General features: G+C 35.0%; 4 protein-coding genes across 4 annotated transcripts in view; 3 read left to right on the top strand and 1 right to left on the bottom strand.

Annotated features, from left to right (window-relative positions):
* Positions 1–631, top strand: part of LOC113240018 (thymidylate kinase) — a 10,238-nt gene extending 9,607 nt beyond the window's left edge. The window contains exon 6 of the mRNA XM_026477216.1: positions 103–631. Coding sequence (XP_026333001.1) covers positions 103–202 — 100 coding nt within the window. The 3' untranslated portion in view covers positions 203–631. The remainder of the gene's footprint in view (positions 1–102) is intronic.
* A 198-nt stretch (positions 632–829) lies between these two features.
* On the bottom strand, positions 830–5,635 carry LOC113240005 (protein penguin). The gene is made up of 8 exons (XM_026477199.1): positions 5,193–5,635; positions 4,667–5,072; positions 4,363–4,490; positions 3,963–4,128; positions 3,653–3,829; positions 3,339–3,570; positions 1,111–1,310; positions 830–1,015 (listed from the first exon to the last, which is right to left on the bottom strand). The coding sequence occupies exons 1-8, from the start codon at positions 5,633–5,635 to the stop codon at positions 842–844; spliced, it is 1,926 nt and encodes a 641-aa protein (XP_026332984.1). The 3' UTR covers positions 830–841.
* Positions 5,636–6,139: 504 nt separating this feature from the next.
* Positions 6,140–9,159, top strand: LOC113240035 (DNA excision repair protein ERCC-6-like). Its single transcript, XM_026477240.1, has one exon. It carries the CDS (start codon positions 6,220–6,222, stop codon positions 9,157–9,159), a length of 2,940 nt encoding a protein of 979 aa, XP_026333025.1. The 5' UTR covers positions 6,140–6,219.
* Positions 9,160–11,851: 2,692 nt separating this feature from the next.
* Positions 11,852–14,219, top strand: LOC113240031 (dual specificity mitogen-activated protein kinase kinase 6). The gene is made up of 3 exons (XM_026477231.1): positions 11,852–12,101; positions 12,486–12,651; positions 12,974–14,219. Exons 1-3 carry the CDS (start codon positions 12,040–12,042, stop codon positions 13,748–13,750), a joined length of 1,005 nt encoding a protein of 334 aa, XP_026333016.1. The 5' UTR covers positions 11,852–12,039; the 3' UTR covers positions 13,751–14,219.
* The last annotated feature ends 915 nt before the right edge of the window (positions 14,220–15,134 follow it).

Below are 15,134 nucleotides of genomic sequence, written 5' to 3'. Positions count from 1 at the left end.
AATCTATAGACCAGATTAAAGCAGATGTATTGGTTAGCATAAAAAGTTTACTGCTACAACAATCCAAGCCCACCAACATTAAAGACGCCTTGTATTTTTCAGACCTATCGCCACAATTCAAGAGCAACTCCTAGAAAAGTCCCTGACTGTCATAAATAGTGTTCATCACGTGCCCATTGCCAAGGTGTGGACAAGTACATAATGAATATTATGTAATTAACATGTATTTTCAAAATTCTGATTTCACGTTATGAAACTATGTGTCAGTGCAGTTTAAAGTCCAGCAAGCATGATTATTGATTAAATGGACTGATGTCCTTCATATAATATGTTCATAAGGTGTAGATAAATTTGCCATAAGAAAAAAAAACCTACATATTTCATAGAGCAATGCTTCAAGGTTTCGTTTTTGTAATTATATGAGTGAGCTTCATCGGCAACGGCCGAAAAAGTTTCAATGATTGGATGGAAATTGGTTATTGACGATTCTTAGGACTTGGCATTTTCGAAACAGCTTTCGTTGAATTGAGCTCAGTCCTTAGCTTTTTATTGAAGGAGACATGATGCTACTCATACTGTGTTACTTATTTTAGCAAGAACAGTTAAAGTTTTACAACGGGCAATGTATCGTTATATTAGCATGTATTGAGTAGAAAATACATAATAAAGTCTATTAAACTGTTTAACCAATATCAACAGTTATATAATTATAGAATAAGAGTTTAATTAGATGGTATTTATATATTTTATAGGGATTATATATAAAATATATATATTATAATCTATAATTTTCGTGTTTTATGTGATATAATAAAATGGCATAGTAAAATGGAAAAGTTTATTACTTCTGTACATTTCTTAACAACAGTTTTGCCCCTTCAGTGGATTGCTGCTTTAACATAGTTGAATGAGGTCTTAATTTCTTTATTAATTTGCTAGCAACAGACTCTTTATTACTTTCCACTAGCTTCAGTAAGAAGAAACATCCTCTATTTGTTGGCAACCATTTTCTAATCTGTAAAATAAAAAATTGATAATGTAATTATAGTACTTGATGTATATAACAGACATCCTGTCACCTACCATTATTATAATAAGTATGTTACTCACAGTATGTTCATCCAAATGTTGTGAAATCACTTCTCCAAGTGTACAATCCATTTTCTCTTTATCCAAGGCAGCTAGTTTCTTGAGACACATATGGATCCCAGCATCTTCAACTGCCAATATCTCTTTGCCTTCTATGTATATTTTCCAGTCTGTCTGGCAGATTACCTTTGCCAGTGCTTCTAATATTTCTTTAGTAGATTCTGTAAATAATATTTCTTTCGGTAATATAAAAAACAAATATGATATATGCTACAGCAAGTCGTAAAATAGTCGGAGGTGGAAAGTTTTAAAGTTGCTTACAGAAAATACAAGACACAGTATACGACAGACTTAAGCTCAATTTACATTGCGGCGGAAACGGAATACAAGCTAATTTTTATAACGATATTGTACATAGCATAATGAACTTTATAGTCATTTCTTTCATTCATTCATTCTTTCAGTCATTTCATTTCAAGATACGTCAATGTGTAGCTTGACGTGCCGGCGTGGTACATGAAATTAGATATTAAGTTAATCCATTTGTTGCTGATTTGTGCAATATAATTATTTCTAGTGTTTGTGCAAAGCTAGAAACTTTAGCGACAAAAATTCTCTTGAATAATGCATGTGGAAAAGTCATGTTAAAATAGGTGGATAGAGTTTAAAACTTTGTGAAATGTTTCATATTGTCTAAAAAGTTTTCGACAAATCATGAACCCAAATACCTTTTTTTTTTCTCTTCTGCTTCACAAATAAGAGAAACGCAAACAATATCCAAGTCCATTATCTTTATCATGTAAAAGATCTAGACTAAACAATTGAACACCTACTACAGGCAGGAAGAGGCAGTCACGGGATTGCTCGAGCTCCTTGAATGATCCGCGCATTTCGCTTAGGTTCCGCAACAATGTAAATTGAGCTTTAGTAGGTAAAACTAGTTTGTAAATGAAAAATAATAAATAACGCACACACTCAACATAGCCCCGCACTAGGGAAACCTTGTGTCGCGGGTGCCATGGGCACAAACAACCACAAATTACACCCAAACTACCACAAATTACACCCAAACTCACGAGAGAAATAAATGTAGGCCATACAAACATTTCTCCCGGCCCGGGAATCGAACCTGGGACCTGTGCGTGGCAGTCCGGCATGGTAACCGTTCGGCCACGGAGGCAGTTTGAAAACAATCAATTTGAAAAACTAGAAAATATGAAGCAAATGAAAGAATTTTCAATAATTGCAAGGTATAAATGGGGAACACTATAAGTTTCCGGAATTAATAAGAAAAAATACTATAAATGGCCAGAAAGGAATTTATTGTTTCTCAAAATATTCTCCGTTAGTGTTATTGCACTTTTTCCATAAAAACATTTATGCCACTCATCCGTGACAATCTCTGAAACATATTTTTCATACTCTTCGACGGCCTCTTCAGGTGATGAAAATCGTTGAACGCGTAAGTGGTTCTTAATTTTTGGAAATAAATAAGTTTTTGGTTTTTTAGTTGGTTTCGGCTCATCTTGAAAGACCCATACTACTAATCTATAAACGTAACTATAAATCCATGTTTCGTCAGCTATTAGTATGTCCCACATCAAATTTGACGCCCCATCGTTGAATCTGGTAAGCATGGCATTGCACCAAGTGACGCAATCCGTTTTTTGAGCCTCGTCAAATTATGTGGGATCCACCGAGAGCACAGCTTTTTTACACCCAAATGTTTGTGTAGTATTGATTATATTTGACTCATGCCTATGCCTAAAGATGCCCGAATCTCATGGTATGTTACATGCCTGTCTGTTTTGATCATACGGCGCAAAAAAACCAATGGTTTTGTTGTTCACAGCAGTGGACGGGATCACGAAATTCGTCACTGAGATTCACACGACCGCGTTTGAATTCAGCAAACCAGCTACAAAAAGTCGTCTTGCATGGTGCTTCATCGCCAAAAGCAGTTTAAAGCCGAGCGAAGCTCCACTGAGGTGTTAAATTACACTTAGTCGTAGAAAATCATACTACGAAAATTTTCACGAGTTAAATCCATGGTGATGTAGACAACCAATTTCTAAAATAACGCCACAATGTAAAAACAAATGACAGTCAGATGAAACAAACTGTATTCATACTGCCAAAGAGTTCCATTTTCAAACATATGTATAATTACTTTTTAAATATTGTTTAAGTAAGTGGCCAGTTCCGGAAACTTATAGTGCGCCCTATGTAACTAATATATCATTTCTTACCAATAGATAAAACAGCTACAGCCAGTAGCATAGTTGTCTTACTACTAAGCCAGAACTTTGGATTTTCCTGTAAGTCTTTTGTCAACACAGGTAAAATTGCTTCTCTCAGTTCCGTTACTCTTACGTCTGCGTCTTTCTTGGAGGTTCCACTTTTGACGCCTTCTTCGAGGAATTTTATAAAACTTGGATGAAACGCCATTGGGTCTTTTGGCTTTACCAACCAGTGTAATGTCTGTGGAAGATAATATTTTTATACATGGAAATTTATAAAGAGAAACTAGAAATCGTGTAAAATGTTACATAGTCATACACACCATATTGCCCCAGTGATCCTTGGCAATGTCTTGCACATTGTTTGCCAATGTGGATACAATCGCCTTTTTGACCAAAACTGTGTCATCAACAGAGTCAAATATGGTAATCAAAAGCCTGTAACCGGTTTTGTGTTTGCTTAATGAGACAGCATGTTCTTTTACTACCTTCAGAATAGTCTGCAAGAATAAATATGAAATTAGTATATTGTCATTATCTGTCCAGTTAAAACTATAATATCTACTAAAATATTTAGCATTTTTGGTGGCCAAATTAATTGAGGATCTAAAAATAGTATCATAATGTTTGTACCTTTTTGTCTTTATTAGTGCCCTGCCAAACACACATGCTAGCTGCATTGACACCTGGAAGTGAATTACTCAGTGGCACAATCAAAGAGCTCAATGTAGATATCAGTTCTACACGTTCTGCAGGGTTACACACTTGCAAGTAGTCATAAAGCACTGAGTGAAGGAGTCTGAAATATATACATTTTTTAAAGACATGTTTTAAGTGAAATTGTTGAACCCCTAGCATGATTCCTTTGCATGGTTTCATGGTTTGGCATGTGCAGTTAGTTGTTTTAGCTAGTCCCTTCAATAAAAGATAGTATTATTGTGTCAACTATTAACTGCATAGCATTAATTTATACCTAAATGAGTACATATTAAAATATAATTTAATAGAATAATAATTATTATGTAAGGCTTACTCTCCATCATGCAGATTTTTATCTAGAATTCTTTGTATGTTGGCTTTACATGATTGCATAATGGCACCTTTCATCTCAGGGCTATCTTTGTATGTGTCACCGAGTGTCTTTACTTTATCATCTTTTGTCTGAAAATGAGAGAAAATTATAATGTGCACTGTTTCATCATTTTTAGGCAACACCACAAAATTATGTTTAGTAAAAAAGAACCAAACATGTAGTTTAAATTAAAATACTGTTTTATTTGTGTTGGGTCCTTATATATCCTAATAATAGCAATCAAGGTAAAAAACTATTTACTTACATTTTTATACATGTCACCATAAAATTCCTGGTGCATATGAATTTTCTCTTTCTTAGTAGCAAATTCGGTATAGGCATAATTCAAAATGGGAGCACTGATACTATGTGCTGCTAAAGAAACTATGTGTCCGTAAAATTTCTTTAACACTTCATGACGAATAAAATCTGTACCATACTTTAATATACGCTTCACAGCATGTTGAGCATATTTTGATTGCACCATTTGGACAATAAGGTCCAATAATTCCTCGGTTATTTCAATCTTTACGTCTTCAGGACTGTATTTAAGTAACACCTGTATAACTCTGCTCAGATCATGTGTTAGAGCAATAGATTTGTACTGTCCTTTCATTAAGCCATGTAGCTCTTTGCAAGCATTTAACTTGAAATCCTGTTTCACCACTTTCCTAAAATACATAGAGTATGATACAATAATTCAGGTAAGAAACTATACAAGTATTTTTTAGAAAACTGACCAAAGTGTAAAGCTTAAATTACCATAAGCATATAAACTACACTTATAATACCTTTGTATTTGTGCAGCCAGCAATTTAGCTTTATGCGAGATCTCAAACACCTCAGCACTAGCCTTTGCTTTACGCCTCACGATCCTCAATTGTTTTTTTTCCTTCTTCATCTCTGACCACTTTGGTTTGTCTCCATTAGCGCCTTCTTTTGAGAACTGTTTGTCTTTAGGAAAATTTGATTTACCATGGCCAGGTTTATTGAGGTTTTTAGCTACTTTTGGACCGCTCTTGTTAAACTGTACATTCTTTCCACCTTTATTTAAAAATTTCTTTTCGCCTTTCTGATTTAAATGCGATTTGTTAAACTCCCTTACTTGTCCATTTAAGTTCTCTTTTCCACCGGTCTTCTCCGCCTGATTGTCTTCGGATTTAACGAATTGCACTTTCTTTTTCTTGGCCACAGGCGCGTCTCTCGCATTGCCTTTTATTTTAGTTTTCGGCATTTCTATTAAAAACAAGTGCAGAGGTTACAATTACAGTTTGAGGTTACAAACAAAATGTCAGTGTTTTTTTTTTCAAAACCCATTACATTACTTACCTTAAAAGAAATAAACACTTCTTAATTGAATAAAATGTATATATATTTATTAAGTATTTAATTTTGTACAAAACTACACGTGCGGTACTGTACAGAAGTTGAAATTGACAATTTGACTTTATTTTTTTTTACAGTACTCTGTCTGTGGCTTTCACTGTTGCCAGACTAAGGTCTACGCAAAGAGTACTAACTTGGTCCATTGTATCGTAATCCTGCATTACACGGCGCCGGCGGCGGCGGCGTACTATAGGTATCTCTTATTAGTTTGTGTACGTACTGTCTCTATCTAATTTGTGTTTGTGGTCACACACACCGGACACAACAAAATATGTCTTTCTTGGCTCAAATTTCAAAGTACCCAGAGCCGTAAAAAAACAAAATATGTCTGAACATGTTTTGTTTTTGTGCCGTGCACGAAGTAATTTTAAAAATAATGAATTTATTATTGCAAAATATTTCATTTATGGAGTTATGTTTTCGTAGCAATTAATGATACAAACAAATAAGAAATTATTTGAATATCGAACACCTATTACGATGGCTGATATAAACAAATATCTGGAATCGCAACTAGCACTCGCGAAACAAAAATGTGAAAACAGCAAGAAAGAACACAATGTTTCTGATAAAAGCAGAGCTGCTGCAGAGTCGATAGGAAAGAAACAAGGCAAGACCAAGAAATGCGTCAAAGAATCTACGAATGCAGGACATTCGTCGTCGAAAGGTGGTACGTCTGTGAATTCCGATGAAGACGAATATTTACCTTCGTGTGATGAAGAAGATGAACATTTTTCACCTTCTTTTCCAACGTTTTCCCGCGTAAAACAACATGTTAAGAAAATTATCGACGATGGGGATACTACGCTTTACAATGAAAGAGTGAGTAACTGGAAGAAGGACTTGGCGGCGGCGTGTGCAAAAACATACAAAGGCGATCCATACACTGCTGATTTACAATACGTTTTGAGTGGAAATGATGATCCAAATGAACTTCATGAACTGCAGAATGGCTTATGCGTTCCTAATTACATCTGGAAACAGCTTTATAAATATCAGAAGATTGGAATTAAATGGTTATGGGAACTTCACCAAACTAAGTCCGGAGGTCTTCTTGGCGATGAAATGGGCTTAGGGAAAACTGTTCAGATTATAGGTTTCCTGACTGGCCTCTGTAAGACAGACAGTGGTTCTTGCGGTGGCCTGGGACCGTCTATAATTGTTGCTCCAGCTACAGTTATTTTCCAGTGGGTTTCACATTTTCATTACTGGTACCCATCGTTAAGAGTAGCAGTATTGCATCACTCAGGCTCGCATGTTGGAAATCATAATAAACTCATTAGGGAAGTACAATCCTCGCATGGTATCTTATTAATTACATATGCAGGTGCTGTGAGGTATGCTGCTGATTTAATGTCTCGAAAATGGCACTACCTCATTTTGGATGAAGGGCACAAGATCAGGAATCCAGAAACTCAAGTTAGTAAGTTTATTAAAAAATTCCAGACACCCCACAAAATACTTGTGACTGGTTCTCCAATGCAAAATAGTCTTCAAGAACTATGGTCTTTATTTGATTTCATGCGGCCAGGATTACTAGGTACTTATAATGTATTTATGGAGCATTTTGCTCAACCTATAACTCAAGGTGGATATGCCAATGCCACTGAATTGCAAGAAGCATCAGCATTGGAAATTGCTAAGGCATTGAAAAACATTATTACTCCATATATGCTGAGAAGAACCAAAGCTGAAGTTCAAGAACACATTAATTTACCAGAAAAGAATGAGCAAGTGTTATTTTGTGCATTAACTCGTGAACAGCGGGATTTGTATATGGGATATCTTATGAGCAGCACAGTGAGAAGTATACTTGATAAAGAAAGTAGATTTGGGGATCCTTTGCGGGCTAGAGTGTTAGTTGCACTGTCTACATTACGAAAAATATGCAATCACCCAGATTTATACTTGTATGAAGCCCAGGAAGAGATGGAACACATTGACGTAGAAAAGTTTGGTCATTGGAAAAGATGTGGAAAGATGACAGTTGTGAATTCCTTATTAAAAATCTGGCAAAAACAAGGTCACAGAACTCTAATGTTCTCTCAATCCAGAGCCATGCTTTGTTTATTAGAACAGTATTTACAAAACCAAAATTATAAATACTTGAAAATGGATGGCACTGTCAGTGTTGGTCAGAGACAAAGTCTGATCAAAACTTTTAATGAGAGTTCAGAGTACTTGGTGTTTTTGTCAACAACGAGGGTTGGAGGATTAGGGGTCAATTTGACTGGTGCTGACAGAGTAATCATTTACGACCCTGATTGGAACCCAGCTACTGATAACCAAGCTAAAGAAAGAGCATGGAGAATAGGTCAACATAGAAATGTCACTGTCTACAGATTGTTGTCTGCTGGAACTATTGAAGAAAAAATATATCAGAGACAGATCTTCAAACATTTTTTGAGCAACAAGATTTTGATTGATCCAAATCAAAAAAATGTTCTTACTACCAGTACTTTACAAGGTCTGTTCACTTTAGAAGAGCTGAATAGTGAAGGAGATACTGAAACTGCATCCCTTTTTAAACACACAAAAGTGAATGTAAGCCACAAAAATATGGAAAGAAATAACAGTGTGCCTTTAAGTGGAGGTGTCTCATTTTCAAAGAAAAGATTGGATGAAATGAAAAGGATGGCAAAAGAGATTAGTAAAAAAATTTCGAGAGATACTGAAAAAGCAAAAGAACCCAAAGAAGATCCTAGGGAAAGGTATAAGAAAGAAAGGGAACTGTTACTGAATCCACCTCAAGTTGAAGAACCTGAAATCAACTTGATTGATGACAAAGTGACTGATGTTCCATTTGACAATGTTTTATCAGAACTTGATATAGTTACAATGCATGTTAAGAAAGATTACGAAGAGAATTTGATTAAGGAAGTTATAATGAAAAAGGAGGAACTGGAAGAAGGAGAAATATCGGATGTTGAAGAATCAAAAAAAGATGCTGATGAAGAGGAACCTGAAAAAGTTAATAAAGATATACCTATAGCAGCCAGTAACTTAAAACCACTAAAAGACGAAAGGCCAGAGCAAGAATTCTCACAGCATAATGTAAACATTGTTAAGGATAAAGATAAAATTGCAAATCGACGAAAACGAAAACATTCACGTTTAGAATCTGAGATAGAGAATTTGGTAGCAGTGAAAAAAGTGAAAAAGAAGAAACACAAAAGAGATAAACAAAAGAAACTTGGTAATGATGATGATTATGTTCTAAGCAAACTATTTGCAAAGTCTTCAGTAAAAAACGCTTTACAACATGATGTAGTAATTGGATTGGCAGAGAAAGAAAGACGGATCAGAGTACAAGAGGAAGCCTCGAGGACGGCGAAAAAGGCCATTAGGGCAATTAAATATTCCCCAGAGTAAATATTTTATTATGATTAGGTATATTATAGCTAGTGTATGAGTTAAGTTAATATAAGGTCTAACCTATAGTGAACACAATATCTTTGTTATCTTAATAAAGTTAATTAATAAAATATTTGAAGTCTTAATCATTTTTTAAGTTAACTAATTTGCAAAAATGTGTGTAGTTGACGAAATATTATTTGCACCGATTCATCTCATCGTTATATCTTTCATTATATGACAAAAGGTTGAACTGTCTCTTTAACGCATTTGACATTATAGCGTAAACTTGATATTTAATGTATGTACGATAAAAATAGATTAAAAATGATTAAATTACACTTGAAAAAAACAAGATAAAATGAACCTGAAGATAAAGATAACTCAATTTATCATTTGCAAATAACAGAAGATATTTATTCAGAATCACTTCTATAGTTGTTGAAGAATGAGGATCGACCACAACAAAATATAATTGGAATTTAAACATTACAGCGCATGGGTATTTGCGAGTACTTTACTTTTTAAATTATTTCTACCCATTAAGAAATAATTCCAATTTTTATTTTAGCTTCATCGTAATAAAGTAAAGTCAAAGAAATAGGACTTTTATTTTTTCTAAAGTATTTGCGAAAATTATTTACGACAATTTGTATGATTAATTCAATGCAATGGTCGGAAGGTCGGAGGTATTCCACATACAAAGATACATGAAGCCATAGCCACATATAGCTGCTAGGAGTGTTATAGAGTTGTTAAAACCACTGAATAATGTTTAGCGATGACTTTTTGAATTCCGGATTTCGGGAAATGGTTTTACTGCATCGTAGGACAAAACTACTCATGTCAAAGTTTGATTTTAATTGTAGCGGTGCCATGTAAAAAAAATGCAGTAGATAACTAACTTTTCGTTACAGTTAGTTAGTTTCGTTACAATTTTTCATACAGCAGTACAAACCTGCTTGGAGGAAGAAATAACGTCGGGGATAGTGCAAATCCGCGTACGTAGTATTGGTGAACCAAATTTCACAGGAGAGGGATTTAACGTTATTACTTTGTTATTTCAATGGCTACGACTTTCATTTTTGCACACCAAGCATTAATTCATGTCGTCTACGGACTGATAACAATAGATCCCCGTAAATCACGCTAATTTGGTTGCCACGACATTTACACGGTTTTGATTTGGTGACTAAATTACCGAAATGGAGACTCCTAATCAAATGTTAGTTCCCCCGACAATAAGTATGATGGCAGTACGTCTCTAGATGAATTCTTTCACAGGGAGCTCTACCTACTGCTACTGGAATGAAGGTAATGACGAAGATGCTAATAATGCTGATGCGGTTGATGATATTATTATATAAATGTTGATGTTGCTGATTATGCTTTGATTCTGATGTTGCTGATGACTGATGATGCTAATGATATTGATGGTGCTGATGATGATTATGCTAAAAGTCCTAATAATGCCGGTGGTGATGGTGCTGATGCCAATATCGATGTCATGCCTGATTACTCGTCATCATCAGCACCAGCAGAATCATCAGCAGTACCAGCTTCATCAGCAGTTTTAGCATAATCTTCATTTTTTCCATCCTCTAAGGAAATCTAGCATCCTAGGATATTCTTCCATAGTTTGTTTTTTTTTTGTCTTTGTATTATTCTTTGCTATAGCAAGTTTTTTCGATCTACTAAGCTAGCAAGTAGCAAGATTTCTTTCATTGGCTAAATGCGAAGGCAAAGCATTAATACTAAAAAAACACAAATCTTCTCCTTAGTCTATGACAAATTGTTAACTGTCAAAAAACTACTCGATCTACAAACTAGACAGTGAAGTGAAGTGAACTAGACATGGGGAATAGCGTTACATTTCTATCGCCGTGACCGTCGTTCCGGTTCCAAAAAAAAACACAGTGTTAAATCATCGTGATTTTGTCACGACTGTTACTTCCGTGACCTTGTCACGCCTATAACGTACATCACGATATACGGTTTTAGCCAGCGGCTTCTTTCTAATACTTATAGCCGTTTTTTATACAATGATTTAAGTTTTTACTCCCTTTGCAATAAGTTTAAATTCCATCCAAAGTTAATTTTGTATTTAATGTAATTTTGTTTGTTACTTATGTAATGCGAATCTTAGGATTGTTAAAAATAGCAATAAAGTACAATGTAATTATATGTCTATTAGAATACACAAAATAGATTATACATAAATATAAAATACCAACTCTTCCTATAATAATACAAATATACAAAAATATTTTACTTTGTTCATAAATAGGTTTATAATAACTGCTGCAGACTTTTTTCATCCGCCCTCTCTAGTAGTAATAAGCACCTACGACCCTTGTGAGTGAGAAAAGAAAGTCATCCTATTTCATTCGTTCTCATCGCCGAAATGGCTCGATTTGAAGAGAACTACAACGAGTGGCGCGCTCAGTTACCACGGAACGGAGATCGCGCATTGTATCAAATACGTATGTCGTGATGTGAGAGACGGAGATAGCTATTGGAACGGAGGAACACCTATGTGACTTTGGAACGTCGTTCCTTCGGAACGAGTCACGGTGATACTGTTTGCCGGCGGATCATCGTGACGTTATTTATCACCCACCTCTACTACAAACGACGGAGCCATAGATACAAAAGTTGAAGTTGAAACTTATTATAGAGATATTTTGTAAAAATACAGATAAATATTGTGATTAACTAGTTGATTTAATATAAACCACCTCCCGGGTGCGTCGCCGCTATGTAATTATTACGATATACGTTGATTTTTTAATACAACGAAGGTTACAGATACGGTAGCTTTGCAGTGTTGCTTGGAGGAATTTCACCGTGGAACATTGAATTATTTGCCAATCATTGCGTTAAAAGGGCCCCTTTAAAATGTCTGGACGGAAAAAGGGCCCTGGCTTGAAGATCACGCCTCCAGAGGCGCCTATAAATGTGTAAGTTACAGTCATAACACGGTCAACATTTTATCATAGATTTACTATATAATACCATTTATTTTATGTTTAATGTGATAAAAACTGTGTACTGACATAAATTGTAGGAACAAATTTTTGTATGCAAATTCCTGTGCTACTTCCATACAAAATATAAAATTTCTGTGCAATAGCGAAGTCCCTATTAGTTGCCTGGCTCAAGATACAGTATATTTTTGATTGAGAAATCATGTTCCATGTTTAGGGAAGTCAGTACACTTATTAATGTTTGAATGAATGCTTGCAACGCTTCCACTAGACTGCCAATGCGACATCCTATCCTTATTCGTATACATTATGAATTCATATTAAATAATACTATAGTATTAAAACTGCTCTTCACAGGACCCCACCGCGGAACCTGGACAAACAAACAACTATTACAGTGGATGACAAAACATTCACAGTCCACGCAGATGACCTTGTAAAGATATGTGACCTTGGACGTGGAGCTTATGGTATTGTGGAGAAAATGCACCATAGACCAAGTAACACTACCATGGCTGTTAAGGTATAAGGTGGAATTCTGATTTAGTTTCGCTTTTGGAACTTCTTAGTAACTAATTTCTTCACTGATACTGATGACAATCGCAATAATTTTTAGAATATTTTATTAAAACTACCTGGACACTGGCAGAATTGTCCTCCGTGGGACAGAAGCTAAAATCATAATAATTAGTAACATTCTGAGAAACAAAAGTTAAATCAAAATATCAAATCATATTGGCATAAAAATGTTGTTTATGTGCTACAATTCTAATGTAGAGCTTACAAGAAATAACAAAACTAAAAAAGAACATATATCAAGAAATAAAAAAAATCATTATTTTCAGAGAATTACAGCATCATTCAGCACACAATCACAGGAACTGAAGCGTCTCTTAATGGACCTTGATGTCTCCATGAGAGCTAGTGCATGTCCATACACAGTTCATTTCTATGGAGCTATGTTCCGTGAAGGAGATGTCTGGATCTGCATGGAGGTCATGGACATGAGCCTGGACAAATTTTACGCAAAGATCTATAAGAACAATCGTACCATACCTGAAAATATTCTGGGAAAAATTGTGTTCTCTGTTGTTAGTGCCTTGCATTACCTATACTCCCAGCTTAGGGTCATCCATAGAGATGTGAAACCATCAAATATACTCATTAACAGAAAAGGAGAAGTCAAAATGTGTGACTTTGGCATCTCTGGGTACTTGGTTGACTCTGTAGCAAAAACAATAGATGCTGGTTGTAAACCGTACATGGCTCCAGAAAGGATTGATCCAAGTGGCAATCCCGGCCAATATGATATCCGGAGTGATGTTTGGTCTTTGGGTATTTCTATGATTGAACTGGCCACTGGAAAATTCCCCTATAACAGTTGGGGAACGCCATTTGAGCAACTGAAGCAAGTTGTTAAAGATGACCCGCCACGACTGCCTAGTGGCCAGTTTTCTGAAGAATTCGAAGATATAATTACAAAATGCTTAATGAAGAACTATAAGGAGAGGCCGAATTACGATGCTTTATTAGCACATCCCTTCTGTCAGGAGCATAGTCTAAAAGATACAGACGTGGCTTCCTTTGTACAAGAAATATTAGACTTACCCGATGACTCCTAGTGGTAGGAAGATCTTCGTTATACGTACCATTAAGTACAAGTGTTTAGTTACTAACATTATGTAGATTGTTATGGAGACCGCAATTAATATTGTTATTAACAAATTATTTATATATAACTAATTAGGGGGTGAGCTATAGTGTGTGCTGTGTTTTTCTGTATTTTATTTGTTGGACAAAGAAATGTTCATTGTATAAACAGGGACCGGAATAAGCAGCATATATTTATCTAAACTTTTAAGTAGGTAGTTTAAGGTTTTTTATAAAGTGACCATGATATCACTACGACCGTGTCTGCAATTCCAGAGAAAATATATGAAAATCACGATTGCTGTAATCATAAAGCTGTATTAGCTTTCATTGATGCAAATAAAGTGCAGAAAATCGTGAAAGAAAATGGAGAGCTTTGTTTTTATTGTGTAATTATGTAATCAAAGTTAACGTAGTTGAGACAGCTGAACTCAGAACTGCCTTGAATAAAGATATTGTTATTTGGCATTAAATATGTGGAACTTACTGTCTATACATCACAAATTAATTAGTCTAATAAAAAACATTTTGTTTCCATATATTGTTTTTTTTTAACTAAAATTATAGCTCACGCTCACCATTCTCATTAGACATGGGCGCCGCACCACCTTTTGATTTCACTATGATTCAGTAACGAGGTATAGAAAAATGGAAACAGTGAAGGATCAATGTAAGGTTTCTGTTTCTGGGCGTTTACTCTCGTATTCCATCCGACATCTGTCTTAAACAAATTACTGTCAAATCAGTTAATTATTAGTAGCAGTAGAGCTCCTTGTTCGTCCAAAGAGTTCGTTCAGGGAATTACTGCCACCTTACCTATTTATGCTTCTCCTTGTGAACACCTGACTGGTTCACCTGGGTGGACCTCTGGCTATTATTTCTTCCCGTGGGTCACCTATGTCCACCTGGATGGACCATGGGCAATTATTTCTACCCGTGGTTCACCTAGGTTTTCTTATCTCGTGAATCACCTTATTATTAAAATTCCTTAAATATTCCAATTGCAAAGATATAAGACTACTTTATTGTTTATTAATTGAAAATTTTAATGAATTTAATTTGTTGTGGGTATAAAATGAGTAGTGATGAGTGAAGAACTTAATTTCATCCTGAGAATATAAATAAAAATATTTAAGTATAAGTTTAGAAAAGATTAATGTTGATGTCTTAAAATGCTAGAGACAATTTTATTTTTGTTATATCTTTATTTTCATTTTCGAGTTGAGCCAACAATATACAAGTTTTATAAGTATTGTAAAATTTGTGGATTTTGCTAAATAATAATATTAATAAATATCACGCAATAAACATAAAAAAGACTTTCTGTGCATAGGTATGCAAATATTTTTTAAAACG

This window comes from Hyposmocoma kahamanoa, unplaced genomic scaffold (genome assembly GCF_003589595.1).
Source record: "Hyposmocoma kahamanoa isolate Upper Pololo Valley unplaced genomic scaffold, ASM358959v1 119, whole genome shotgun sequence".
Classification (NCBI taxonomy): domain Eukaryota; kingdom Metazoa; phylum Arthropoda; class Insecta; order Lepidoptera; family Cosmopterigidae; genus Hyposmocoma; species Hyposmocoma kahamanoa.
The sequence above is the reverse complement of the archived record's forward strand: the minus strand, read 5'-3'. Positions and strand labels throughout refer to the sequence as shown.

Coding starts and splice junctions, on each gene's coding strand:
- LOC113240005 (XM_026477199.1), bottom strand. CDS start 5,635: ATGCCGAAAACTAAAATAAAAGGCAATGCGAGAGACGCGCCTGTGGCC. Junction 3,571..3,652: donor AGGATCACTGGGGCAATATG/GTGTGTATGACT, acceptor TATCTTCCACAG/ACATTACACTGGTTGGTAAA. Junction 1,016..1,110: donor AACATTTGGATGAACATACT/GTGAGTAACATA, acceptor TTTATTTTACAG/ATTAGAAAATGGTTGCCAAC.
- LOC113240035 (XM_026477240.1), top strand. CDS start 6,220: ATGATACAAACAAATAAGAAATTATTTGAATATCGAACACCTATTACG.
- LOC113240031 (XM_026477231.1), top strand. CDS start 12,040: ATGTCTGGACGGAAAAAGGGCCCTGGCTTGAAGATCACGCCTCCAGAG. Junction 12,102..12,485: donor CCAGAGGCGCCTATAAATGT/GTAAGTTACAGT, acceptor TGCTCTTCACAG/GACCCCACCGCGGAACCTGG. Junction 12,652..12,973: donor ACACTACCATGGCTGTTAAG/GTATAAGGTGGA, acceptor CATTATTTTCAG/AGAATTACAGCATCATTCAG.